General features: G+C 34.8%; 3 protein-coding genes across 4 annotated transcripts; 2 read left to right on the forward strand and 1 right to left on the reverse strand.

The window, feature by feature from the left end:
• Window positions 1-1,859: 1,859 nt before the first annotated feature.
• LOC147408604 (endochitinase-like) lies at window positions 1,860-3,538 on the forward strand. The gene is made up of 3 exons (XM_086419905.1): window positions 1,860-2,261; window positions 2,700-2,853; window positions 3,007-3,538. Exons 1-3 carry the CDS (start codon window positions 1,865-1,867, stop codon window positions 3,380-3,382), a joined length of 927 nt encoding a protein of 308 aa, XP_086276031.1. The 5' UTR covers window positions 1,860-1,864; the 3' UTR covers window positions 3,383-3,538.
• A 9,855-nt stretch (window positions 3,539-13,393) lies between these two features.
• On the forward strand, window positions 13,394-15,079 carry LOC147408605 (endochitinase-like). 2 transcript variants are annotated; one of them, XM_086419927.1, is made up of 4 exons: window positions 13,394-13,540; window positions 13,676-13,908; window positions 14,298-14,451; window positions 14,553-15,079. In XM_086419927.1, exons 1-4 carry the CDS (start codon window positions 13,485-13,487, stop codon window positions 14,926-14,928), a joined length of 819 nt encoding a protein of 272 aa, XP_086276053.1. In that variant the 5' UTR covers window positions 13,394-13,484; the 3' UTR covers window positions 14,929-15,079. The 2 variants fall into 2 exon arrangements, with proteins under 2 accessions (XP_086276053.1, XP_086276061.1); XM_086419935.1 differs by having other exon boundaries at window positions 13,446-13,549; window positions 13,685-13,908.
• Window positions 15,080-21,389: 6,310 nt separating this feature from the next.
• LOC147408606 (NAC domain-containing protein 6-like) lies at window positions 21,390-22,623 on the reverse strand. The gene is made up of 3 exons (XM_086419915.1): window positions 22,418-22,623; window positions 22,055-22,323; window positions 21,390-21,960 (listed from the first exon to the last, which is right to left on the reverse strand). The coding sequence occupies exons 1-3, from the start codon at window positions 22,566-22,568 to the stop codon at window positions 21,559-21,561; spliced, it is 822 nt and encodes a 273-aa protein (XP_086276041.1). The 5' UTR covers window positions 22,569-22,623; the 3' UTR covers window positions 21,390-21,558.
• Between the last annotated feature and the right edge of the window lie 3,325 nt (window positions 22,624-25,948).

Raw genomic sequence — 25,948 nt, forward strand, 5'->3', positions numbered from 1 at the left:
CTAATTAAGTTAGGCAACATAAAGTGAATCAAAATATAAATTCTTAAAGAACTTATCTTAAAGAACGAATGAATTTTGGATTTCAGAAAGAAAGTGAAAGCACGTGTATGATAAGATTGATAACTATTACTGCCCATGTTTCCAATTGGATTTATCCCTAAAGACCAAAAACATAGCGATAGACACCACACTAATAAATATGAAACAGAATGAGAAGAGCTTACTTTAATTTGGAAATGCTGTCTCCAAAGAAAGTTGACATTCCTCAAGTAACTTGTTGATTCAACAACAGTAGTCATTAGTTGAGGGCTTCTCAGTGACAATCTTTGGCATTAATTTTGTTGAACATGATCAACAGTCAGCATCAAATGTGACACACCAAATATGTTGGCCAAATTGATAGGTTCTATGGTGAATTATTTTTTTTTGATAAATATAAATTTTATAAATGATACGACGAAAAGGAGGCTGAGGTAGCCCCCAACAACAAAAAGCAAAACAACAAGAAAAGGAGAAAGAAAGCAAAAATGCATGCCCTGCGCAGGGCTACGAGTTACAAATATTATCCCAATTAAAAACAAAGTCTTGGAAACACACTCCTTCAAAGATTTTACTATGGTGAATTATTCCATGAGTCGTGCTGGGGTGACATTGGGATTTACTGTGATTCTCACATTACTGATGTGGAGGTGCGCACATAACCGTAGATGCTTTTTTACTTGTAAATATCTATGGTTATGTGTGCACCTCCACGTCAAAAATGTGAGAATCACAGTAAATCCAATGTTACCCTAACATTAGTGTTATATACATATACTCTGTGGAATTCTTAAAAAGTGAATAGTCCCTATGATTGGGAATCCCTTGCCTAAAAAAAGAAACTGCAAGACTATAGGGACAAGAAACATTGAAATTGACATTGTTTGGGACATTGCTGACGTGGATGTGCCTATAAAACTATAGATGTTTTACATCGAGATACAAGTAAGAAGCATCTATGGTTCTGTCCCAAATGTTGTCAATTTCAATGTCACTCCAGCACGACTCTTATTTTTAATGAACCATGAACTCAACCTGACAAGGGGACTCATAACTCGCCGACGTGGCATGAGCAAAGAACCATAGGTTCTTTCCCTCGGGATACACAACTGACCTGCCATCTGCAGTTGTGTATCCCGAGAGAAAGAATCTATGGTTCTTTGCACATGACACGTCGGTGAGTTTTTGAGTCTGGTTGCCAGGTTGAGTTCAAAAATCATTAGTCAAAAAAATAAATTGAAGGAAGCAACCTGAGTTGCGACTATTAAGTGTCAATTGGGTTTCCATTTATCTTAATTCCAGGTTCACATTTAAAGGCCTAGAATCAAAGTCATCTTATATAGGTTTCGATTGGTACTTGAAGTTCAAACACCAAAACCTACTTCTAGAAGCTCTAGCAGACACCTTTAAAAATGTGTGTGTGAGAGAGAGAGAGTTATTTATTTATTCACCGCCAGCATAATGAAGGACGTTTGGCATAATTTCCTCCAATTTAAAAATAAAAATGGTTACGTATAACATTTAAAAAAAATAAAAAATTGCTCCTTTTAACATTGAATATTTTTTTGGGCAAATAAAAAATCAATCGAAGATTCGTTGAATTGCGAATTGACCAAGCAAAGGTGGCATGTTATAGTTCCTTATTATCCGAGGCGTAAAGTTAAAGAATAAATATAAGAGACACATAAGTCATGGTCCTCACCTTGAACGGTCAAAAATATACAAAAGCTGATTCAGCAATATCACATAAACACCCCAACATGAAACCTTATTTATACCACTTTCCCACCTCTTCAATTACAATCAACTTACATACAAAAACAAAATGAAGTCTTGGACGCTTGTTCTATTCTCCTTGGCCTCCTTATTGGGTACCTTCGCACAACAACGATGTGGAACACAAGGTAATGGAGCTGTGTGTGCTGGTGGGCTTTGTTGTAGCCAATACGGCTACTGTGGCACAACAGCTGAGTATTGCGGAAACGATTGCCAAAGCCAATGTGGTGGTGGCCAGGACATTAGCTCTCTCATCCCTCAATCCCTTTTTGACCAACTGTTGAAGCATCGAAATGATGCGAATTGCCCTGGTAGGGGCTTCTACACTTACAATGCATTCATCGCCGCCGCAAGGTCCTTCAATGGCTTTGCAACCACTGGTGACGATAACACACGTAAAAGGGAGATTGCCGCTTTCTTAGCTCAAACTTCCCATGAAACTACAGGTCAGACAACCTGCACCACATTATCAGCAATATATAGGAAAGTCGAGCATCATAATCTCTAGAATATTTATTTTGAATTATTAACCAGAGTAATACTGGAATGACACAAATGGACACACAAGAGTGAGACAAATGACATGGTGGCGTGCGCATAACCGTAGATGCTTTTTTACTTGTATCTCGTGGAAAAGCATCTTCGGTTATGTGTGCGCCACCTAGTCATTGTGTCACCCCAGCACGACTCTATTAATTATTCTGACTTATTAATTAAAATATGAATTATTTATGTCATTTAAGATCTTTTTAATTTCCAACTCTTATTGATGTAATTTCTTTATTAAAAATCCTATTTTGGTACATTTGATCATTGCACAATACAATAAAAATTATTTTATTCACAATTGATTTGCCATTAATCGATTCGTATTACTTCTACAGGGGGGTGGCCAGATGCACCAGATGGCCCATATGCTTGGGGATATTGTTTTGTTCAGGAACAAGGAAATCCTGGTGATTATTGCACTCCGAGTGCACAATGGCCATGTGCTTCTGGTAAAAAGTATTACGGCCGAGGACCAATTCAAATTTCATAGTAAGTCTATCGTTGTTTAATATTCTTCAAAAAATTTATAATAATAATTTTCTTTAATCCATTATATATATATATATATATATGAAATAATAAAATCAAGATTTCCGATAATACCGAGGGATTGTGCATTTGATCATCGTTTTGAATTTTCAGCAACTACAACTATGGGCAAGCTGGAAGTACCTCACAAATAAATTACAACCTCATCAACGACCCAGATGCCGTAGCCAACGATGCAACTATTTCGTTCAAGACGGCATTTTGGTTCTGGATGACCCCACAATCACCCAAGCCATCATGCCATGATGTCATCACGGGACAATGGACACCATCTAATGCCGATAGGGATGCAGGTCGGCTACCTGGTTATGGGACCATCACAAACATCATCAATGGAGGAGTTGAATGTGGCAAAGGTGCCAATGCACAGGTCGCAGACCGCATTGGATTTTATAGGAGGTACTGTGACATACTGGGAGTGAGCTATGGCAACAACCTCGATTGCTATAACCAAAGGCCCTTTGCCTAGGCCCTTATATATCCCTATTTTCCTTTTAGAATAAATTAGTCCTCACAAATGTTTAGATACTGTGTGAGGCAGCAATAATTTATGGGTCTTCCCCATGTTTCCCATCTACACATCTATGTGTTTGTTAATCTCTCCTCTCTCTGACATACGTTTGAATGTGGATTTGTGTGCTGATTTTCATAAAAAAAAAAAAAAAAACTTTACACAATGAGATTTATGCCACGTTTGGTTCCTAGTTTTCCTCTCGGATGGCTCAAACTCTTGGCTACTGATTACTTCATATATGATTAGGGCAAATAAATAAGGATTCAAAGCTGATCCATGTTATACATTAAAAAAAACAAGTGCAATATAAAACTTGTATCCTCACATTTTGTTCTCACACCCTAGAATTGTACTAGAACGGACAATAACAATTAAAATAGAAAGAACACAACAAAATATCCATGATTTACGTCCACAGGTGATGGTGGGAGTGGGATCCTTTCAGTATATCTGTGAAAATCAGAGTTAAAATTTCTCCATCTCACTATCCCTCATATTAAACCCTAGGGCAAAATTTACAAAATTTTAAATCCTTTTATACAGTCCATTCCACCAAAATAATGTGAAAGAAGAGATTCGATTGATTTCTTTGGATTATTACAATGAACCCAATAGGATTATATAGAAATTAGCAGGAGAAGAAGATCTCATCTTATCTAAAGAGATTTAGTCTAAGTTAATCACAATCTACAAAATGATTAGGTGTATCATAATACATTTTATTACGATACATCCTATTGAATTGCTTTAATACGCTAATGCAATCGTATGTTACTTAAAATAAGGAACATATAATTGTTTACATTTAAAAATCAATCCTTGATCTCATGATTGAATGGTTGACATCACAATTATTTTTTTTCATTGTACTATTGCTAGTTATTGTTTGTTTGTTTGTGAAGTCCACTATCGCATCCTGATCATAATGAAATTGTCGGAGCTGATAGTATACTAGATCAAGACTGTTATGATCTCTTCAAAAAGCATTTGATTGAATTATGGCTTGATTATCTCTCAATGAAAACTATGAATATGAATGATGAAGGATAGAGACCATTAAGGAGATACAAATTAGAGAATAGGTGGGTGGGATGTTATTGATGTTATAAAAATGAGAGAGAGAGATTCCCAAAAAAAAAAAAATGTATCCCTTGGAAAATAGGTATTAATCCCTAAGAGATTGGAACTAATCTCGAAGAAATCTGTGTTTTACCTCAAATTCCGATGGTCATGTTGATGGGCCACAAAGTCCTATAGAAAAATTGGTGCCTATTTGAGAGTGGATACTCTAGGGCCCACTAATCCATGAATGGTTATCTAGACTCAGACACTAAAAGCATAATGATTGAACTTTTTTATGAAATGTATTTGAAGCATTTTATCATAAACTTGTTATATGTATGGCAATCCTGATGAGAATTTCTTGAATCTAACGGTTAGAAAGCATTAATCAGTCAGTTTTTAAATATGTAAGTTTCAAATAATGGGCAAAAAATTCGTGGATCAATGGGCTTGAGAGGGTGTGCCCCATGGTGGGAACTAAACAGTGAGTTTTGGACTTGCACTGGTAAATATTGGTCATGTTCCATACAAATTTTGGTAACAAGGTGCCTTATTCATTGATTGAAACAGAAACCAGAACCATGTGGCAAGTCTCTTTTTATTTAGATATATTTACGAAAAAGTGATCAACTTTTGACGAATTTATGATTTTGGCTCACTGTTCATTTTAATTATCAAAACGTTCGTGAACGATAACGAATTCCGAGATTTTTAAAGTGACTATTTAGCAGGTTTAAACCTGTGAAATAGTCACTTCGTTTTGAATTTTTTTTAACGAAAATGTGCACAATCACGTTTTGATAATTAAAATGAATAGTGAGCCAGAATCGTAAATAACTCATTTTCAGTTCACGAAATAGTAATTCATTTATCTAATACAACAAGGGACCTGTGATTCTCAGACCAGAACAATAACAGAGCATTCCAATTTAACATTTTTGAAATTTGTATCGAAAATGCCCTCAAAATCACATTTTTTACCAAAAATAATCCCCTCCCCCCCCCCCCCCTCCAAAATTCTTATTCCCTAGGTGTATTTATTGCACTTTAACATGTGCCCTAACAAGACCCTTTTATGTATTTTAGAACTAGAACCGGTATTAATTGGAACTGAAACTGTTGCTCCAGATGTAGGTAAATTAATCCAAAACTGTAAAATACATGTTTGGCTTTTTTTATTTTTTTTCTTAGTAGTTGAATTTACCTATTTCAAAGAATGTGATTGATTCGGGATGAGGAGTGCACTAGGTTGCTCTTTAAGATGTTTTGCATCTCTGCTAGATCAAAGACACTATTAGCACAAAAAAAAAAACCTTTATCACGGTGTCTTCATGGTACAACAACATAGTTACTCACATTATTACCCTTTGTCATTGCAGTAAAAATAAAGAATCAAAAATTTCACCTTCGTTTCCTTATATTTAGAAATTAAATTATTGTGTTTTCTAGAGCAAAAGAGGGAAAGAAGGTGAGAATTGATTTGAGAGTGCTTTGGACGTTCAGGTCTCCACAGATAATATATGGTCTGTTTCAATGATCCAATGGGCACAATATATTTCAAATGGACACAATTGTCCATTTTGAATGAACAATGAACCAAAGCATGGATATCTTAATAACTAATTTCAATTAGACTAATGATAAACTGACTCGCGAAAATGTACGCCATTGATGGTTGAAGTGGCTCTGTGCAGGTTTTAGCACATCAGTTTATCACCACTCTTTCAATTAATAAAAAGTTACCAAGATAACGATTGGCACACGGCACACACACCTTATCCACCCACCCGATGTACCATGGTGGGTGTGTGCTTTTAATGGTTTGAAGATGACAAGATGAAGGTTTCTCTATAGGGAGGGAACTTGGGTACCCTTGGGGCCCAACCAAAGCTGTTGAGAGTATTTAAAAAAAAAAAAACAAAATATGGGACTTTCTCTCATCAATGTAGGACTAAAGAGAAGGAAAGTGCTAGTCTCCATCAACTATATGTATTGGATGTCAGGAATTTCCAAAAGAATTGTATCCCTAGGAAAATATATGTCCCTAGGTAATCTTTAAGAAATCTGCTGTTTTCCTCAAATCTCAATGGTCATGTTAACCTCACCCGTGAGAGTGTGTGTGTGAGAGAGAGAGAGAGAGATCAACGTCAATGTATTACATGAGAGTGAGAGTGTGTCTATGCGTGTGAGAGAGAGTGGTCAACATAAAGGTATTAAATGAAGAGAAAATTACTCTAACGATCGTGGTGGATGGATTTATTTCTAAATAATCCCCAAGTTTTACATAATAGCTAAATATAACATTTTGTAACCTTTTTATTTTTTAATGGTCCCTCATTATTGGCGAACTTACCATTTTTCTTCTTATTGTCGAGTTCACCAATTTTTATTTATTGTCAAACTCTACGCTTTTATATATTTAGTGTTGAGTTAAAAATTTTTACTATTGAACTTGACGCTTTTTATTTACCATCAAGTCCACCACTTTTAAAATAAAAAGTGGTAATGTACTCAACACTGGTAGAACCCACCCATTTTCAAATTTGAATTTTTTCAACTAAAATACATGGAAAGATTGATTAAAAACTTGGGATAACGACTTGTTTAGAAGAATTCAACTCAAAAGAATCATTCTTGATTGATTTTCATCTAAAAATTACGAAAAAAGTGAAAAAATCCTTGAAAATGACTTCTTCTTTCTTAAATCCTTATAATGGAATGGAATATCTAATACTCGATTGAGATGCCAAAAATCCAATTTTTTTAGATGAAAATGATGAGTTTGAACAATTAGGACATTCAATCGTAAAAAAATGTACGAGATGAAGTCCTGAGATTGTTATGAAAAGAGAAATTTACTAAATGGAATATTAAGAGAACATTCAAAATTTAGGGAATATTTAGAAAAGAGTCCCATCGCTAGGTTCTTTAAGTAATTTTTCCTTAAATAAATGTCTAATAAAAAGATAGACTTTTTGGGCCGCAGCCCAAGGTAGAGGCTCTCCATCAAGGTAATGAGACCGACTTTGAAGCGGGTAGGTGACTTCAAAATTTTGAAGGAACCGTCGTCGATACAAGCCACATGGCATTTTGAATTTATTTCACACCACTACATTTCCGCCAAAATTTGAAATATCCCCTTGAAAATGCCATGTGTAATCCAATAGAGAGGGTTCCTTCAAAATTTTGAAGCGGATGCCCATTTCAAAAAAAAAAAAATCCCAAGGTAATTGCTTGGATTTGAGGAAAAAGATAGATTTCCGATAAATCAAATCCTAGGGATACATTTTTGGGAATCCCTAACTTCCCAAGGTTATGTTGATGGAAATCCTCAACCCATGGGCCATGGGTTGATGAGGGTAGCATTTTTCTAAGGTGTCCTGATCCTATGCATCCAGGGTGGTGAAACCCTCCTCCCACACCTCAATACATGCTATGTAAATCTCAATCCTTAGGATTAATGTCTAAAAATATCTCATTTTTAAAATTTTCTTGAGCGGTGACTTACATGGCATGTGCTGAGGTGGGTGCGTATGGTCCCGACTGTTTCTTAAAAGGAAAATATAAAACCAATTCGATTGCATTAAATGCATTTCACACATTCCATTTAAAAATATTTATTAGAAGGGACCTGGTAAAGTGACTTTCAACAATGCTGCATCGAAGTAGAGGTGCACACAGAATCATAATTGCTTTTCCTCGAGATATTAGTGAAAAATAGCTGAGGTTATATACACACCTCCAAATCAGCACAGTGTCAAATACAGTGTTCTAAGAAGTCACTTGAAGATTTTCCTTATTATGATAACAATCAAATAGATTTGAAATTTGTCAAGTAATGTGGAGATCTCAGAAAATTGGCCTAGCTTCGTCTATTAACCGCGTCGCTTTATCATTAGTCTTTAAGCAAAGACAATCTTTAACCAGTTGAGCACATATATATGGGTTAAGTTGAGAACTTGACAGAGAGAGGATGCCTCCTGACAACAAGCAAGGATCGGTTTTAGATAAGAAAACAAAATAGAGAGACTTATCGGGCAGACCCATCTGTAGCAATTTTATTACAAAAACTTCCCTTACTTGGTGCGTACAATTCTTACTTTGTGAATAAGGCAATCATGACTAATTAAGTTAGATTTCAATTCCCATTAAATGTCGTTGGCCCACATAGATTATCAAATTGTCAATCCAAACCCACAGCCCTCTAGATTTTATGGAAAAAATCAGATTCAAAATAAAAATCATCCGAAGGTGTTAAAAATGAATGGCTACCACACACCCAATTTAAAATTGAAATATAGTGAAAATTTACTCTCTTTTTTATTTTATTTTTGTCAAAGGTTCTTCCTTTATAATCCTATTGCATCAGATCATGCTTTTGTATGTCACAATTTGATTCGGCTAGGATCCACTCTAATATATGTTAAGTAACAAATTAACTTTATCAATATAAATTTTAAAACGTGGAGTTCCACTTAAAGATTTGCTAGGTAACAAACTTGATACAGTAAGGTTTGGTGGGTAACAATCATCATAACGTAAGTTTCCCTTAGAATTGTTAGAATTCCAAAAGAGTTTTTATAATAAAAATGCAACAGTTAGGTGTGCCCAGTAAATCTCACAACAAAAAATCCATAAAATAGAAATAATGACATCATAAACTAAGAATAAAAAATGAGACCTTAATAATTAGAGTGCTAATTTTCTAACTAAAAAATATTCACTCTGTCTATACTCAATTAATGTGGCATGGACATGGAATCATAAATCTTTTTCATAACGGTAGGCAATTGCACATCTTTTATGAGGATGAACAGTTATGTATCTTGAGAAAAAAGATCTATGATTCCATCTCCATGCCACGTCAGCTGAGTATTAGTTGAGGGAAGACTTTCTAGTTAGAAAATTATTATTCTAATAATTGAGACGACTAACAAGAAGAAAATGACGGCATCATCGAATAGTACCCGATTGGTATGCTACTAATGTAGCAAGCGCACAATACCGTAGATCTTCGTACTATTTATCATGTCACTGGCTTAAAACACGCATATCCACCATCACAAGTTCACAATTATAAGAGAGAAGAGAGTCGACGGTCTAGTTGTCCCAAAAGATGCTATTGACTTGGGAGTAGATCCTCTCTAGTGTGATTCTCCTGTAGCGCATATCAACATTTGAGGGTGTGCCACGCCTTAAAGATAATTGCATCCAATCGTTGAAATATAGGAGTTGGGTGACTGTTCATTTTCAAACACTTGATTAAGGTAAAATAAAAAGTTTTTTTCGGTAATTTTTTTTTTCAAATCTGATCTAAACTATGAATCTGAGAGGGATGTGTTGTTATTTTCCTTGAGTGTGTGTTCTACGGATGGATTGTAGAACAAGAACTATAGAGAGCTACATGAGGAATGAGCTAAAGAGGTTCCACTCCTTCTTGACTAATAGATATTGTCTCGGATCAAAACCTTTTGTGCCAAAACGTGATGCATGGATTATTTGTTCTTGAATATAATTGGTTTGAGAGGCAAGAGTAGGGCTTTGATCTTGTCTTGATGTAATGCATGTCAACATTGATAATTGAACTCTAACCAACCAAATTAAATGCCCAAAATTAGTACCGTACACTATAATATTGTTTATTTCAAATAATCTAGAGGTGAATGGTGAATGGTGAATGCCACTTTCCAAACAAGGTTGTAGCCACTTAATTGTGCAATAATGCATTAAGAGTTTATATGATTGACAATAGCCATAGAAAAATTCAAAATACATTTCCATACCATTTGGTTGTACCCAAGAGTGAAGAATATGTCAAAAACGAGAATTGGTTTTTTGGTTTTGCGATAGAGATAACAGTGAGAGAATAACATTAGGAGGTGGAAAAACTCATTTTCCTAGGGGTTTGGCAGTAAAAAAATTCTGAAATCGTATGTTTCAAGGAATGGATTTTGAACCATTTTTCCATGTATAATCATAAAAATCCTAACTTCATTATTCAACTAAGTTTAGAATCCTCATTCTATTTTTCTTTAGATTATGTTTGGATCGTGAGAAGTGGAGAGAAGAGAAACTCATTAAGAAAAGAGAAGATAAATTCAATATATCTCTATCATATTTGAATTGACAGGAGAGAACTTGGGACAGCTTTGAAAGTTTAAAATATCATAAAGAGATTTAGGGGTAGAGTAGAAATGATAAAATATTTTATAAGGATTTCTCTCCATTTCTCTTCTCTTCTCTCCCCACTTAACAATCCAAACAAGATAAATGGAGAGAAACTCATTTATTTTCTCTTCTCTCCATTTCTTTCAATCTAAACATGGCATTGTTATTACATTATAATATTTTGAAAAGAGTCGTAATAATATGGTGCCTCCATTTGACACACTCCTTTACACCCCCATCATAGAACTGTAGACCATTTTTCTAGGGATACATAAGAAAAATATTTATGATTATGTGTATCCCAATGAAATAATCTATGGTTATGTGATGGGGGCGTGTGACAGAAAATCATTACTATTTTGAAATGTCAAAATAAAAATTAATTTGTGACAGGAGAGATGTCAAATTCTGTTTGAGTTTAGTCCCACATGACATTCATTGCTTTATCTCTTTGCTTATAATTGCTTAGGCTTCTCCACTGATAGTCAATTGATTTTTAGTTGGACCCCTTAAATTTATCAAATTCAGTATCAAGAATAAGTGGCTTACTCTAAAAATTAAATGCTTGATCTCTTTCCTCCTTAGAACTTTGAATGTGGCACATCAATCTTGACCAATTCCATCAAGATGGAAATTCATCGAAAAATACACACACATGTACAACTCCCATAGGCCTCTAATCAGTGGTGTGATTTTGGTGGTAATTCAAGAAATTCAGTTGTGCTTTTGTGATAAAAGTCCTCTATAGCGCCAAACCATTGTGGCCCTAAATTCACATAATTATCCAAACTCTATCCTAATCCTTTATCAGAGTAGCTCCAAAAATGATCACATTAAGTGAATCAACAATTCAATTAAATATCAAAGAACTTATCCTAGATAGAGAGAATTAGCTGCAAATTTCTACTAGAAAGTGAAGCACGTGCATGCTAATTGTATGTTCGACAACAAACTGACCCATGCCTTCCATTGGATTTATCCCTAAAGACCAAAACACAATGCACTAGGTAGACCGCTAGCTACGTGGGTCAGTCTATCATAAATATGATGTTGAATATTCAAAGACGCCACGCCACGCCAGACTTAGTAAAGTAATTTATTCCAATGGACTTTGAAACGGGACCATATCTTCTAATTAGATCAACAATAAAAGTAAAATGAAAATGAGGGCTTAGTGTGGTTGAATTCTAAAACCATCCAGGAATGAGGGTCATGATCTCTCTCTCCCTCTCTCTTTAATGCATTCTGATGCAATGCTGTCAGTGCGGAATTATAGCCAAAAGTGGGAGCACAACGGAAAAAACTTTGAAATCGGTAGCCTCCTTCAAAATTTCACAAAGTGTTGAGGAACCTCACGTGAAGGAGTCGTGCTATGCTTCCTCTACACTTTTATGCACGATCTGATCTGCCATACGAGATTCAATCTTGAGGTCATTTTAATATTATTCATAATGAAATAAAGGAAAATACCGAAGTAACATTGTTTCACACATTATTGATGTGTATTTATATGCAAAATCATAATGCATCTTAATCTTGTTATTTCTGTGACGTAAAAAAATAATAATATAAAATAAAATAATAAAATAAATTATAAATATCGTAAAAATACTATTTTAATGTCAAAATGAGAGAGATTTGTATTTGACATAATAGTATTAAGATAAATTTTATCTTTGAGATGTGCTAACAGTCTTTGGACGTCTGTTTCATAGGATATAACGCTCCACACGTATACAAGACAACACTTCTACACGTACAATTGAATATGTACTATAAATTATAATCTGAAAGACACACAAAAAAATCTCTTGAAAATAAAAGGACACTATGCAAGTAATAACTCAAAAATTGAATGAATGCAAAATAAGGAACACATGAGAATTTATAGAATTATAAGTGTCTCTCTGAACAGTCACCCAAATAAATTTGGATTGTGACTGTTTAACAATCACGAGAAATCATTTGTGTCTCTTAGAATAGTCATGAGTTGACCGTGCATCCACGTGAGGTTTAAATTTGAAGATTTGCACTATTAGAACAATCAGGAGTTGATCGCACACCAATTTGAGATTTTAATCTTAAGATTTGAAGATTTGCACCATTAGAATAGTCATGCGTTGATCGCACACCCATTTGATATTTAAATCTAAAGATTTGCACTCCCCTTACATACATCGTATGCACACACACATACTAAAATTTTTTTGACCAATAAATTCAAATATCTTTTAGAACTCATAGGCCCTTATGTGCGTATGGACTTGACTCATATATTTTTCACACTTCATACATTATGTGAGAGTTTCTATATAAGAATTATATTTTTTAGTTATTTTTATTCGATGTGAGACTAAAATTTTATATCATAATTTACAAACAAACTATTTAACTCTTACATCCATTTTTTTGACTTTTACTTTCACTTACATTCAAACATTAAAATTAATCTCACATGAAGCCAACAAACGTGTATCCTAGGGCACACGTTAACAACATCCAAAGACAAAAACAGAAAAGCCTCGTTAAACGTTTGACCTTCATGGCCGTCACTGAGAGGGTGAATGACTGAATGTCATTAAAAATCTTTTTTCCAATCAAAGGTGGCATGTCTATCGTATACACCTTATTATCCAAGGCATCAAGTAATGGAGAGAAAATATTAGAAGATAAACATGAGAGGCATAAAAGTCAAGGTCCTCAAATTGAATAGTCAAGAAAATACAAAAGCTGACCCACAAATGCCAGATCACCACCCCAACATTAGACCCTATTTATACCACGTTCCCATTTCTTCCATTACAATCAACCAACTTACCAAAATAAAATGAAGTCTTGGACGTCTCTGGTTCTCCTCCTCTCCTTGGCCTCATTATTGGGTGCCTTGGCACAACAACGGTGTGGAAAAGATTTTAAAGGAGCCTTGTGTAGTGGTGGACTTTGTTGTAGCCAATTTGGGTACTGCGGCAACGGACCTGAGTAATGTACAACTGGTTGCCAAAGCCAATGCCGTCCAACCCCAGCACCAAGTGGTGGAGGGGGTGACATTGGCTCACTCATCCCTCAATCCCTTTTTGACCAAATCTTGAAACATCGAAATGATGCGAATTGCCCTGGTAAGGGCTTCTACACTTACAATGCATTCATCTCTGCCGCAAAGTCCTTTGGAGGCTTTGCGACCGTTGGTGACACTAACACACGTAAAAGAGAGATTGCTGCGTTCTTGGCTCAAACTTCTCATGAAACTACAGGTTAGTCAAGTTGTTAGAGAATTGAGAAGAACAATTATTATTCTTTTTTTTTTCTTTCTTTCTGATTTTAAAGCCAAACAATGATATTTTAGTGTTACTTGGGACATACCCCTCTAGCTTTTGGTGAAAATTTGAACATCTACCATGGATATAATTTTACATACCCCTGTTGCATACTACAAATGTGGACAAATTAATTAATGTCAGGGTGTAAAAATGTGGGCTAGACGCATGGTACCATCATCGATATATCTCATCATAATTAAAAATATAATTGATCCATCTTATAACAATGTAATTTCTAAATAAAATTCAATTGTGTACAGTTGATTGTCGTAGAACTGAATGAAAATTAAATTCATTTCAATTGATTAGCATTTATTGTACAGGGGGATGGCCAACTGCACCAGATGGCCCATATGCTTGGGGATATTGCTTTGTTCGGGAACAAGGAAATCCAGGTGATTATTGCACTCCGAGTGCTCAATGGCCATGTGCTCCGGGTAAAAAGTATTTCGGACGAGGACCCATTCAAATTTCACAGTAAGCCACAAACCAAACTGAAAATTTATAATAATAAATTATAAAATCAAGATTTAACCGAGGGATTGTGCATCTTTGATCTTCGTTTTTTAACTTTTCAGCAACTACAACTATGGGCAAGCTGGAAGAGCCCCACAGATAAATTACAACCTCATCAACGACCCAGATGCCGTAGCCAACAATGCAGTAATTTCTTTCAAGACAGCATTTTGGTTCTGGATGACCCCACAATCACCCAAGCCATCATGCCATGATGTCATCACGGGACGATGGACACCATCTAATGCTGATAGGACCGCAGGTCGGCTCCCTGGTTATGGGACCATCACAAACATCATCAATGGAGGACTCGAATGTGGCAAAGGTGCTAACGATAAGGTCGCGAGCCGGATTGGGTTTTATAAGAGGTACTGTGACATACTGAAAGTGAGCTATGGGGACAATCTCGACTGCTATAACCAAAGGCCCTTTGGCTAATTAATTAAGCCCTTGTATTCCTATTTTACTTTTAGAATAAACTACCCCTACATATGTTTAGATACTATGTGAGGTGGCAATAATTTAAGGGATTACCAAGTGTTTCCCATCTATGCATATTTCTATGTGCTAGCAAATCTCTCTTTTTGAATGTTATTTCTATGTGCTAGCAAATCTCTCTTTTTGAATGTGGCTTTGCGTGTGATCTTGGACGCAATGTGTGGTTTCTGAATGTCCTACTCCCATATTATCAACAGATGTGAACTTGTTTTAGGATAAGGATATTCTCAACAGCATATTCCTCAACCAAAATTGAAGATTCTGAAATTAGTATGACCAATGATAAATTGACGTGATTGATGTGGCATCTGCACAGAATCACATATCTTTTCCTTGTGTATCCCGAAGAAAAAAGATCTATGGCATGTGCACATGCCACATCAACTGTGTTAGTCAACCTCATCAATTTAGCGCGACTCAATTAGTATATATATGGTGGCTTTTGGAGGTCCAAAAGAGAGCCAACCATTTTTTCAATGTATGGGTTAGAGGTTTTGGAATGGGCTGATTTTTTGTGTGGATAATCTCTATGATGAGAAGATCATCCTCACCAAAAATCAGCACATTCCGAAACTTCTAATCACATCAAAAGTTGTTTGCAAAAATTAGATGGTCCATGATTCTTCAACTTGCAAACTAGGATTAGAAGTTTCGGAATGAGCTGATTTTTTGTGAGGATGTTCTCTTCACCATAGAGATAATCTTTACAAAAAAATCAGTCTATTTCGAAACTTCTAACCCCTATTTTGAATAATGTTTGGCACAATGTTTGATTCTCTTTAAGGCTTCCGAATGCTTCCCATATATACATATATGGAGACATAAAAATATTTCAGAGAAATAGAAGAGCATTCCAACTCTAAAAATCACATTTAAGAATAAAATCTCTTAAAAATCAACGTCAAACTCTTATCTAAAATTTTTGAGTCCTAGCTTCGAGGCTAGATTACTAGGGTGACTTAGATGCACTATGATAGACATAGTAGCTCATACAAAGAAATCAAACTCGCCAGAATTCCATCAAAGCCAACTCATTGGTACTCGGCGGCTCTCTTCCCCCTCACTTATCTCTTTGGTCCCACTGAACAGCATGGTGGGGAGTGAGTAGATGAATGGAGTGTTTTCTTACTGGGGTACCTGAGGATCTGAAAGAGATGAATCGTTAGATGAGTCTTTACCACTTCCTTCCTTTGCATTGATTTCTATTTGTATAATCCTACTCATTGCTTGACTGCCCATTACCTTAAGCACCAATAACAATCCCCTTTAGATCATAATTATTGATTGTAAGGATGAAGATAGAAAAAAATACCACACAATAGGCTATTGATCTGGTTGGTATTGCACAACCTGAAGTGCACTCCTTAGGAAGCACAATTGCACATCCCCATCAAAAGTGTAATTGTGTATCTTGAGGAGTATAGATCTACGATCCTAGCACATGTTATGTCAGGGGGAGTTGAATGAGTATACCACATGGGGGAGTCCTTTTATCACGATTCTTAATCAATTTTTAAGAAAAAATATATCCATTCTTAATCAATACATAGCTTATCTTGATTACCTAAGCATAATAATTTTTCTAAGTACAAAATTGATACTTATTTTAGTTTAAGATTAATTTATTACCATCTAAAATTAATCTTATAACAATAAGAAAACAAAAAACTAGCTATTTTCACTGACCATGTTATATTTTTATTATTTTAAGTAAATAACTATTACTTCTATTAACATAAACAACTTAAGTAATAATTTACCTAACAAGAAAAAACATGATCATCACATGATGTGAACAATTCCGTGTAGGGCAAAAATTTGTTACAGGATTTATTGGAATTCGACCTAGACATGAGGTCTTCCCCTAGTCAAGCTGACTAGACAACTTGCTAGAAGCCAAGAAGAATAGTAAGTCGATCACACCGAACCTGAAAACTACTCTTAGACAAATTTTTGAAAACAACGTTGGAAATGTTTGGGGCTAACTACCAAATAAACTTTTGATCCGTCATGCACTGAAACCTGGCTGGCAACGCCAATTATAACAAATTTTTTTTTTTCATAATGAACCAGGATCATGGTTAAAAAAATTGATTTCAAGCAATTGATGATGAAAAACATTTAAATGAGGTCCCTATAAAATAGAAATGATTGATTTGGCTAATTTACCGTGCTATAGGTGTATAAAATGAGGGTCGAAAATTTACAGGATCTGTGCGTGGACCTAAAAAGTGTCCATGTGTCAGTATGTTGCCCTTGTGTTTCGGTAACTATTTCAGAAACTAGACCAAACTGATGGTAAAAAGTTGTGCTGGAGTAACATTGAAATGTATATGGTGGGGGACATTTCCGACATGGATGCGTGTTAGAAACATAGATGTTTTTTCATCGGGATATAACTCGTATCTTGATGAAAAATATTTATGATTCTGACGCATCCATGTCACAAATGTCACTCATGATGTACATTTTAATGTTATTTCAGCATCATCCAATGTTAAAACCCAATTTTACATGAAAGCCAGTTGATTTCAAATAGAACTAAATTTTATGTAAGAATCACTAATTATTTTAATTGATTAAAATACAGAAGTTTGGAAAATCCTCTCATTGAAATAGATTTTGGGTGAAGGTGGTATGATTTATGTATAATAAAATAATATACAATAGATCAAGATCAGACACATATCACCTCAAGATTCATTTTAAACAAAGGGTGGAAAATTACTCGTATTGATGGAAAATAGATGAAAGTCGGATGGGTACGTATAATCCTCGGGATATCTATGAGGCAATCCATTGGGAATATTATGTCTTCTTGCCTTCTTGATGAGGATGGTTATACAGGCGTGTGACTGAATATGCGAATCCTAAAAATAGATAACAATAGGCTCGACAATCGTGGGAGGCATGTATAACATGCAGAGGTTGTCAAATTAGAGTTTAATGAAGCCAGACCGATCTTAGTTTAAGGACATTTGACTGATTTTTAGGACTTTGACTAAAATTTAACTTAAGCGTTTGACGCTCTATGGTAGACACATTGATGACTGATGACATGTGTCTCTCATTGCAAGACTATAATTTTCATGATGTAAAGTTTACATACTAATCAAATCTAAGTTGCACCCATTTATATTTATATTCTTTATAAAAATCTAAAAAGATAAGGGTTGTTATAGACACCAACATTCCTCTCTTTGCACCCACTTACTCATTTCACTCACCTGATATTTTATAGGTAGATTTACCAAAACATGCACAACTTTTCGTTTATTTACCAAAATGGTACACTATTCAAAATATTTTCGAAAACGGTAATTTTACCGTTTTCGGAATTAATTTTTTTTACCAAAACGGTAAAAACAGTCAAATGTATTTTTTTTTTACCGAAGATACCCTTTTTTATTTTTTGACTTAAATTACAAAAATAAAATTAATTTTGGTAAAAAAAAATTGTAAATACATATGATTGTTGGATTACCAAAAGAGAGTGAATCTTTTAAGTTGGATTTTCATTTTTTTAAGGTTAAAATTATAAATACATATGTAAAACAAAAAAAGGGTATTTTCGGTATAAAAAATATATATTTTACTGTTTTTACCGTTTTGGTAAAAAAAAATTAATTCCGAAAACGGTAAAATTACCGTTTTCGAAAATATTTTGAATAGTGTACCGTTTTGGTAAATAATTTCAAAAACTCTACCGTTTTGGTAAATTATTCTATTGTATAAGTTTCTTTGCACTCACTTTACTCATTTAACCCACTTACTAAACACTCTAAAAAGTCACCAAATGAACCTTTCTCTTTTTCTCTCTGTCTCTCTCTTTCTTTACATATTCATCTTCTTTTGAGTTTTATGAGAAGTTGTATTAATGGAGATTTTTTTTTTTTTTTTTTTGTTAAATTGTTTATTTCTTTTGCATTTAATCATCAAAAAAGATGAAAAATCACTATTAAACACTTCAAAATGAAAATTTTAAATCAAAGAACTCGTAGATTTTTGACATTTTTTTTCAGTAGGTTCAGACCAAACTTGTTCTAATTGATTTGATTTGTAAGTATCTATTGAACATTACAAAATCAATTTGGTATGTATTGGTATACCGACACAAACATTTACACAAGAAAGTTATATTTGGTAGGTACCTACCATACATTACAAAATGGATTCAATAAGTACCTACCGAACAAAATTTTCTAATGTAAATCTTTGTGTTCGATATTCCACTATTGAATCTTTATGTATATGATCAATAAGTACCTACCGAACCTTGCAAAAATGAATCAGTACTGACATATCGAACTAAAAATTTTACCCACATATCTTCTCATATGAATGTGACTTCGACTAGTGTCAAGGTGTGCTTCTCTTCTAGTCAAATATATTCTATAAAAGCAAAGCCAAGAGGTGCTAGTGGCATCGGTCTTCTCGTTGAAACTCAAAACCCTCATTGAAACTTTTTAGATGTAAAGAAGAAAAAGAAGAGAGAGAGAAAGGCGGATGGTAAAAAAGAATAAGAGAGTAGATAGTGAAGATGGTGAGAGTATTGTTGGAAAAATGAAAGTTCTTGAATCTGAAAATAATAAATAAATAATAAAAACCAAGAGATGTTGAACTCAAGGTATACAATTGGATGGCTTGGATCTCTCTAGATCCGATCTAATAGTCGTAGGGTGAAAAGACACACCCTTTTATGGGTTTATGAAGAATTGTGACTCTTCATGAACCAAGGAAACACCCATTGGAATGTGGTCAAATCCTAATGACTAACTATCAAGTTGTTTGACCCACGGTCAAATTCCATTGACCACCAGTCCAATAGAAATTTTCATGGTCAAACCCCCTTGACCAACTTCAATGATGTTGGTTTAGCCCATCTGGTTCTCCAAACAAAGTCCTACACTCCCTTTGATCATCCAATGGTCGAGATCAAGTCTTGGTGTTTGATCTAGCAAACATGCGCCTCTAAAACGTCCAAATCGCCCAATCATCCTTTCGGACAACGCACGTGCACGGCAACCGCCACTTAGCAACAAAATATAACCTCTAAAAAAATAACTAAATTAATTATTTGAGAGATCCCATATAACCTCAAGGAGATTATTCTATTTTTTATTTTATGTGGGAGTGTGGGACTATTCTAATTTAAGAGAGAAAATCATAAATTCTACAATCTCTCTAAAGTGCAAAATATTAAAATACCTTTCTACTTACAAAAAATTAATTTAACCCCAAAAAAAAAACTTTAAAAACAAATAAACCAATTATATATGTTTTTTACTCTAATAATCATTTTTTATTATTAAAATAATAATAAATATTAAGATGTAGAGAATAATAAGATAATGGCATTTTCATTTTTTTATTTATCCATTTTTAAAGAAGAAATCAATTAAGTAGATGCCATGAGAGGAAATGGTGGGCGCCAACAAAATGATTCATAAGATTAGTGAGGGGAAAAAACCTTAACCTCTAGAAGACCTAGTTCTAAGCTTATTGAAAAGATTAGAGAACTTCTTTCAACACCTTACTTAATGATGGAAGGAAATGAATAAAATATTATAATTTAGGCAAAAAACCCCATTCTTTTCAATCTATACTTGACATGCACCATATGTGATCATGGTTTTAAAACTTGGTTTCGCGTCTCGTCTCGTCCAGGCTTGATGCCGTGTCATCTCAGATGAGTTTTTCAATACTTTTGAGATGTCTTGTTCAAAAAATCATAAAATTGAACATGAGGTATTAAATCTCAATAAAAAAAGTAACTTGTGAGTTGGTCTCGTTCAGCTTCGATACCGAGTTAACTCGGACAATATGTCTTGATCTTGGACGAGTTTTAAAACCATGTATGTGATACACACTTCCACATTGATCACTAACCATTTCTTGACTCATTCAATAAATTTTAAAAGAATAATGATGAATGCACGCGATTTTTGGTATGTGGCTGACGTGGCATGGGGACAAAACTGCAGATCTTTTTCCTGTGTATATGAAAGAAAAAGACCTATGCTTTTAACCCTATTGCCATGGGAGTGGATCCTCTGTAGCGCCTTCTACATCCCACAAAACATCATTTAATTAAAAAAAAATAATTAACAATTCAGATCTCTTCTAACTATGGTTTGGATTAGATTTGAAAAATTGTGGTTAACATGACACTCTCTTAACCGTCTAAGTGCGCTACAAGAACAGAGCATTAGAGAGGATCGACTCCCTCATTCATCACGACTCAAAGCATCTATGGTTCTGCACACCTCCACATTAGCAAAGTGTGAATTGAGGTCACTTCCTTATGACTCAATTTAAAATAAAAATATGTGACACACATACACCCTTTCCACAATCCATAAATGAAGCATTGGTCTCCTTCCTTCCATGCAACAAATAGGTTGAAAATAAAATATTAATTTTATTGAATTAATAAATCCATTCCTACATGATACTACAATACAATGCTTAGTCACATTTTGGCAAATTAAGCTAGCTAGCCAGGACCTTGGCTAATCAGTGGGCCCACAGAGTAAGAGTGAACCTATCTACAGATTAATGTTTGATTGATCATCTCAACTCCAATTCATTTAGTATGTTAGCATAGGGAGTCCAGTTGTCTGGTAGCTTCCAGATTGGATCCTGCATCCAATCCATCCCCATTTTGGGCAATTGGAGCTCGGCTAAGTTGTCCTTCAAGAATCCACCTTGTAGAGATGAAGATACCTCTCTCCTTATCTCTCCCTCATTTTCTTCCTTCATCTCCTCTTCTTCCATCTTGAAAACCATATTTTCATTTGTCTCTGTATATATGAAGTTCTGTTGTTTAACAAATGACACATTATCAACTGTTGAAGATGATGGAGAACCAACATGATGGGTTGTTTTTATTTCTTTTTCCATTGCTGCCCTTTGTTCTAATTCTTTCAAAGACGTTGCCTTCCTGTATATCTTGCATAATACTATGTCCTCCTGAATCAATCAAAACCTTGAGAGTCAGGGGATATTATTGGTATTACAATTACAATGGTAGGGTTGGGAACTTAAAAAGGATAGTATACAGTACCTTGGGTAGGGTGCAGGTATCGGGCATCCTGTACTCGTTCATGACCCAATCGGTTTTGCTACCACGTGGGGCTCTCCCTTTGTAGAAAACCAGAGTCTTTCTCAACCCAATGACCCGTTTCGGATCCGATAGGCTTCGTATCTGGCGGTCCGAACCTGTTGCTTTCCAAAATCCGTTTTCAGTAGTTCGATTCGGCCTTCCTCCATTACCATGCTTTCGGTCCCTTGGAACGAAGAAGTACCATTCTCTCCCATTTATCTTTGCTAATCCTGTAATATTTTAATTAAGCCCATTAATGATATAAATTTGGCGAAAATGAAAATGAAAATGAAAATGGATGGAAAATATATATAATTGAAATACCAGGTAAATCCCAAGGGTCGTGATGATATATGTTGAGAAAACCAATTATGTCGAAACGAGCTTTCTTCCCAAAAACCATTTTTCTGAGATAGAAATCGAGGAGTTCTTCTTCAGTGGGGTGGAAGCGAAACCCAGGAAGTTCGAGCTCCATTGTTGGGTTGGCGTTTGGTTAGTTGGTATGAATTATGTTAATGAAAATGGGGGGGTTTATATGGGGAAGAAAGCAAACATGAAAAACAGTGGAGGGGACATAAAGGTCTTGATTGAAGTGGAAAATTGGATGAGAGATTGAGAGTGGTGGGTTCCACGCGCTTAAGAGTTCCACTGGCCCACAATTGAGAGACCAAACAAACTGTGGTTGTAGATACACACATATATGATGACTTAAAAAATTACAAAAAATAATTTCGACTTTTAAAGTCTCGAGTCTCGAGTCTTAAGTCTGAAGTCTTAGATAACCTGGAATGAAATGTGGAAGGCAGACGATTGTCTCCAATTTTGGTGGTAACAGGACAATGACTTGGTAAATTACTCTTGAAAAATCGGCTTATTCGATATGACTCAAGATGGTGGAAATGGGGTTGGAAGAGTCCAAAGTATCTTTCACCTGTGAATAAAGCTCTGTTGACTTGACTTGAGAAAAAAAAAAAATCAATTCAATTAATTGACTACTCTTATTTAAGAAAATAGACCAATTTTTTTATTTTTATTTTGAAAACTATGACTTTGGATTCATTTTGTTGTTTTCTTGTCATTCATAATGTAATGTAAATTTTATAATTGATATAAAATGATATTTTTGGATTAGATCATCTCTTAATCCAGTTTATAATAGAAAAAAAAATTATTTTAAAATAATTAAATACATTTATTTTATAGATAAAACTTTGAAAGTAAATCATGTAAATACATGTATTATTGTGTAAAAGTCTTGTATTTTGTTGGTGGTCCGCATAATTGCAGGATGTAGGAGCATCGGCCCAACAGAGGGTCCCACTATTTTTAGGATTACTAAAAGGGCAATCAAGTAATAATTTTTAAAGGGTTTTCTATTTTTAAGAGATAAATGCATTTTAACTAGCAACTCCCAATTTTATGTATAAAGATCTCTAAGAGTGTAAAACTCAAGGAAAAATAATGATTGCTCTTGATTTAATTCGTGGACATAAGCACACTACTTAACCACACAAATTCTTGGTTTGTGCATTTTTTTTTAGGTTTGCTTCGCTGTTTCATATTAAATGGATAGGAGTAGATCCCGTGCAAAGTAATTTGGCAAGGAGGAGAAAGTGGTACCTCTCGGTGTGATATGGCCACGTGTGGGAACAAGGATTTGTTTTTTGGAAATTTATGTGCTAAGCTGCTGAACTGATGGCATTATACCACATGTATAGAAAAATAAGTAAAATCAAGCACTTATATTGCTCCCAATTTTTCTCCTGAATTTGTTTCTCTACTAACTATTCACTCTTGCTTTTTTTTTTTTTTTCCATACATGTGGCATAATGCCATTCATTCATCAGCTTAGCATATAAATTTTAAAACAACAAATCTTTGTTCTCCATGTGGGGTGTATTTCGACGCATTTGGTGAGATGAACCATTCTCCTAGGTAAACTAGAATTGATAATCCATTTTCTTGGACAAGATAACAGCTCAAGAGTATAATTGATTAAGTAAATTCCAAAAGACTAATGATAAACCAACGCTTTCAAACTATATCTTTTTTCCTTGTGTATCTTGAAGAAAAAAAATCTATGATTCTATGCACTGACACGTCAGGGAGTGTTAGTTTATCATCACTCTTCCAAAAATGAGTAATCATGGATCTCTAAATTCATGAAAGAGGTTGTGGGAGAAATGTAACACAGAAAATTGCTGGATTAAGGTTATAGATTGATAATCTTATAAAAGTCGTGCTGGAGTGACCTCAATTCACACTTTGCTGATGTGGAGGTGCACAGAGATCCAAAGATGCTTTTCATCACTCCACCATTATTCTTCTTATAAATAATAAATAATAGGAGGGTAACATTGAAAAAGGATTATGATTAAGGGAAAAATCCTTGTATATTTATGTATTGATGTTGAATCAATTTGAATTTGGCATGTTAGCCAAAGAATGTTAGACCTAATATGTAATCTGCATACACATACAAAGTTTGCTTGATTCCTATGTATAGCAATACTATTTTTTGTTGAGGAGGTATTCAAACTTACATCCAACTAGGACCAAGGCATATGGGTCCCTCCCTCGGGCACTTATGTATTGCAATTAGATTTGATTAATTATTTTTCAGGTTTTTTTAAATATTACAGTGGGATCATATGCTCAATTTCATATTTATTTAATTTTTATCAAAACGATTGTAAATTCATCAAATTATTCATGCAATGCCGATGGTTATTTCCTTAAAATAAAAATAAAATACAAAATTCAGTAAATGATCATTTTCATAACTATTGAAAAAACGTCTAGTTCAATAAGTCTGGGCAAATATACTAATATTCTCGATAAGAAATCTAGATGTGTGACATCATGTTACTGTATTCAATTATTTCAGTTTTGAAATATGACTTTATATGATTCCAATATTCTTAAAAGCATATAATAATATAACAAGTTGAAGTAAAGTCTAGTCCTGTGTTTATCATGATCTTTTCTTTAGTTATTTTTCTTTTTCGTATTTTTTTAAACTCTTCATACCTTTGAAGCTACCCATCAGGCATATAGCAGAGATGTGATTAATTTTCTAGGGGTACAGTTTTAGGAAAGAGTTGTGCTGGGATGACACAAATTTAATGCGATTCTCACAATTTTGACGTGGATGTTGTCGGGGGAAATTCTCAAAATGGACATGTGGCTCGAATGTAGCCCGGAAGTACCTATTTGAAGCTCAGATAGCCTACTATGTGTGCCCACTTGGTTAAACTCGTCGGGTGGACGAACACCAGCTCGAACCTGCACCACCAATCCATCAAGTAGCATGGATGGCGTACTCCGTGTATATCCGACGTCAGTGTAGGTCGGCAGAACAAGGCTGACAGATGTGCCATTGATTGACAACTCTAACAACCCACATCATGTCAGATCAGATCAGATTATCACAGAATTGACGGGGTAGTTGCAACTACTCATGCAGCTGACATGTCAGGGGGTGAGCTAACTGTCCTTAGTAAGCTAATTGCCATGGGTCACTTCAAATAATGGCACAGAAAACAATCAAGTTGGATGCTTATAAAAGGAAGATGGCCATGTATAAAGGAGGTTCGAATTCTTCTTCTCTCTAAACTAAATTAAGATTGATCAACTTTCTTAGAATCTAACTTGATCGTTGAAGTGAGTTAATTCGCAGGTCCGCCCGAGCAAAGAAAGAGGGAAAGTGTAGAGCAAATTCTAGCATCTACAAATGTGTACACATAACCACAGCTGTGTTCCCTCGATATCTACGGTTATGTGGCACCTTCACATCAGAATTGTGAGAATCACAGTAAATTTTATGTCACCCCAACATTAGTGTCCCGGCCTTTC

The sequence above is a fragment of the Akebia trifoliata genome, chromosome 2 (assembly GCF_017979445.1).
Source record: "Akebia trifoliata isolate Shusen 1 chromosome 2, ASM1797944v1, whole genome shotgun sequence".
NCBI lineage: Eukaryota > Viridiplantae > Streptophyta > Magnoliopsida > Ranunculales > Lardizabalaceae > Akebia > Akebia trifoliata.

What these genes read in the sequence shown, in the direction of transcription:
- LOC147408604 (XM_086419905.1), top strand. Translation starts at nt 1,865, where the DNA reads ATGAAGTCTTGGACGCTTGTTCTATTCTCCTTGGCCTCCTTATTGGGT. An exon ending in AACTTCCCATGAAACTACAG is followed by an intron (nt 2,262 to 2,699) that starts GTCAGACAACCT and finishes TTACTTCTACAG; the next exon opens with GGGGGTGGCCAGATGCACCA. An exon ending in GGACCAATTCAAATTTCATA is followed by an intron (nt 2,854 to 3,006) that starts GTAAGTCTATCG and finishes TTGAATTTTCAG; the next exon opens with CAACTACAACTATGGGCAAG.
- LOC147408605 (XM_086419927.1), top strand. Translation starts at nt 13,485, where the DNA reads ATGAAGTCTTGGACGTCTCTGGTTCTCCTCCTCTCCTTGGCCTCATTA. An exon ending in TTGGCCTCATTATTGGGTGC is followed by an intron (nt 13,541 to 13,675) that starts CTTGGCACAACA and finishes ATGCCGTCCAAC; the next exon opens with CCCAGCACCAAGTGGTGGAG. An exon ending in AACTTCTCATGAAACTACAG is followed by an intron (nt 13,909 to 14,297) that starts GTTAGTCAAGTT and finishes TTTATTGTACAG; the next exon opens with GGGGATGGCCAACTGCACCA.
- LOC147408606 (XM_086419915.1), bottom strand. Translation starts at nt 22,568, where the DNA reads ATGGAGCTCGAACTTCCTGGGTTTCGCTTCCACCCCACTGAAGAAGAA. An exon ending in CGACCCTTGGGATTTACCTG is followed by an intron (nt 22,324 to 22,417) that starts GTATTTCAATTA and finishes AAAATATTACAG; the next exon opens with GATTAGCAAAGATAAATGGG. An exon ending in ATACCTGCACCCTACCCAAG is followed by an intron (nt 21,961 to 22,054) that starts GTACTGTATACT and finishes TGATTGATTCAG; the next exon opens with GAGGACATAGTATTATGCAA.